This window comes from Diaphorina citri, unplaced genomic scaffold (genome assembly GCF_000475195.1).
Source record: "Diaphorina citri unplaced genomic scaffold, Diaci psyllid genome assembly version 1.1 scaffold8157, whole genome shotgun sequence".
NCBI lineage: Eukaryota > Metazoa > Arthropoda > Insecta > Hemiptera > Psyllidae > Diaphorina > Diaphorina citri.
In genome coordinates this window covers 1-3076 of record NW_007385533.1, presented here as the reverse complement: position 1 = coordinate 3076, position 3076 = coordinate 1, and the positions used below count along the sequence as shown (strand labels likewise).

The following is a 3076-nucleotide window of genomic DNA, read 5'->3' as shown; positions in this document are numbered from 1 at the left end:
TCCGCCGCAGTAGTTATTGAGCGTATGCGTAGAGCCCGCTATGCTATATCGGCTGCCCGGGCGAGAAGCGCCCTCCCGTGTGCGTGATCGGGTCCGCTGGCGTCTAGCACCGGTGGGCATGGCGCTTTGGGGACCGCCTGGACCGCCGGGCCCTGGCTGGTAGCTTAGGCGGGACATTCGGTCGGAGGCGGCGGCCAGAGATTGACGGGACTGTCGGAGCTCTGTGGAAGGGAAGAGAGAGTGTTTAGGTATGAGTAATGATAATGACTATTCAAAGTACCTTTTCTTACGAAATATTTGTGTGCGAAGCAAAGTATTTGAATACTCTCGCCGATCCGCCGATCATGCTACGACACAGACCTGCGAAAGTCAATGATTGAACTCTTTCACTAACACACTAAAGGTGTAATGAAGGACTACAAAAAAGCCGCTGATCAATAAATCTTTTGGTCGAAGGGTTCTCCCGAAGGAGTTCCCCATTTCCTGTAATTTCTTTGGCGAATAATGTACATGTTACCGCCATTCTGTATAATACCAGCATTCCATGCAGTAATTACAGATAATCTATAATCTTACAGATAATCTAATTTCTAATAGATGAAATAAGTTAACTCATAATGAGTGTTTAGGTATGAGTAATGATAATGACTATTCAAAGGGGCTTTAAGTACCTTTTCTTACGAAATATTTGTGTGCGAAGCAAAGTATTTGAATACTCTCGCCGATCCGCCGATCATGCTACGACACAGACCACATGGGTCTAATGTAGCAGTTGTTCAATTGCTACGAAATAAAATCGGCGCGGCGGTGGAACACTACTCACCTTTTTTTAAGAAGAAGAAGAAGAAGAAGAAAAAGAAGAAGAAGAAGAAGGAGAAGAAAAAAAATACTCCGTGTCTACTTTTCATTTCTTTTAAGGTTTTTCATTCATTTGCTCTATTGATGAAGCTCAAAATTGTATTTGATGACTGTAGTCCAGAAGTTAATATGTATTTTTTATTTATTTTTTTTTTTTCCAAAAAACATATATAGGGTGATACAATTGTTATGCGTGGCGGTTTTTAACAGGTGGTAGAAGGATAAACAATAATAATTTGTAGGTAATTACAGTAACAAGTAACCTGTACATTGTACATAAACAAAAATAAAATGAGAAGGAAAAAAATCGAGTTGCCAAAAATACAAACCTGGTCGCGAACTGATGAGGCCGGAAGCGAAAGCGTTGCTATGGAAACGGGTGCTCGCGTTGGAGAAGCTGTTCTGTGATTGGCCGTCCGCTAGAGAGCGCTTCTTCTGCGGTTTAGAACTAAAGTGCGATAGGTGCGAGTGCAGATCGTCGAGGTTACATGCGGCCACGGAACCTTTAGGGGGGTGCAGAGGGGAGAAGCGTGAAGGGTGATGGAAAGCCGTGTGATAGCGAAAATTTAAAAAAAAAGTTGTGATGATAGCGAAATTTTGAAGTAGAATGGAATGATATGCTCTTACTTACTCCTAATATGTCCATTTATACCCAATTTAGTATGGGGTAAAATAGCTATAGGAGTTAAAAAAAAAAAATGTGCTAGTTTTGATTATAAAGTGCAATTTGTGCGATTTTTCAAATGCTACAAATGGTGACGGGAAAAGCATTAAAGCTGTAGCAGAGAAGCATTAACACAGAGGAAAATATGCCAGGTCGTTTGGAGAAAAACTCATGACGATGGCGTAGCGATATTTGGAAGCCATTTTTAATACAAATTTTAGTTTCCCTGATAAACAAGGGAATTTTCTATAATACAATACATATTGATGGATTGTGCATTAGTGACATTTGTGTGAGGAGGCTTAAAATACGTTGACTGGTATGCGTAAAAGGAAGCATCCACCCCGGGCCGAAATTGAACCGGCGGCCTAGCGCTTACAAGGCAGACGCGCCAAGCTGACTAGGCTGGCCCTCCAAGTTTAAACACACGTAATCAAAGCATTTGTCAAAAATAAGGATGCTAAAAGCATCCAAGAAAGGTAAAAGCACTTGATTCATTACCATTACGCATACCGGCCAACTGTGCATCATACGTTAACTGTGTCAAACGTTGAAGAGATGATTAAGAGGGTTTGGAGTTTTACCTGGTCGCTCTATGTGATACATTCTCGATCGATTACTGTACATGGACATTTGGTCCCAGTCTTTATGGGTGTTGTAAGCGTTTAGAGTAGCAAGCGACGAGAGGGGTCCTGGGCTGGACGTTGGACAGCAAACGGGGATGCCCACCTGGAAAACACCAGAGGGACACTTTTGCAGAGGAGAGAAATTTGGCAGAAGGTCCCGCCCACTTTGGCAGAGGGAAAATTTTGGCAGATGGCCCCGCCCAAGAAAGGAAGGTTCAAAGCAAAACTAGGCAGAACTCATAGAGAGATTTGGCAGACGAAATTACCTACATAGGGGGTGTTCTTATTACACCAAAACTGGTTTCAAGCTCCAACCTTAAGAGTGGTTCATTTGGGTTGGAAATACCGAAAGGCAGTTTTACTAACGATTATCCCCATCTCAATCCTTCACCCTAACTATTTCAGGGGAAAGCAAAATTTCAAGACAACCCTAGGTTCTTTTCGCAAAGTGTACACATACTAGTACATTTCCTTCAATGAAAAACTGGCTGTCAGTAAAATTATTCAAATAATTGAACTTTTAGATTTATACACTACAAAAATCTTTCTGCTCTGATGATCTCAGCAGAGCAGGTTGTGAATCCCTACCTGTCCTGATCCTGGTAGGGAAAGCGTAAAATTCTGTATACGAATACATATTAGATACCCTTACGGTGGATTTCACCAATATTTTTTCAGCTCCTAAAAGGCCTGTTAAGCTAACAACCTGTTAAGTTTCATTTGATTTGTATAGGCAGGGTTTAGCTTAACCTGTTAAGCTAACAGGCTGTTAGGAGCTGAAAAGAAGGTTGGTGAAACCCACCCTTAAGTTCATCATTTAGCAAGTTCCAAAAGCACCCCAAGCTCCCATCAAGCTTACTAACCTTGCCGTTATGGTGCGCCTGTAGCGTATCCAGCTTACGCGACCGCCTCCGACTCGCGGCAATAA

General features: G+C 42.2%; 1 protein-coding gene across 1 annotated transcript; it reads right to left on the bottom strand.

Annotated features, from left to right (window-relative positions):
• Positions 1–6: 6 nt before the first annotated feature.
• Positions 7–3071, bottom strand: LOC103522378 (the record flags this gene model as incomplete). The annotated part of the gene is made up of 4 exons (XM_008487477.2): positions 7–221; positions 1188–1361; positions 2107–2251; positions 3012–3071. Coding segments are annotated over 4 exons (594 nt in total), but the record flags the coding sequence as incomplete, so codon positions are not given.
• Positions 3072–3076: the final 5 nt, after the last annotated feature.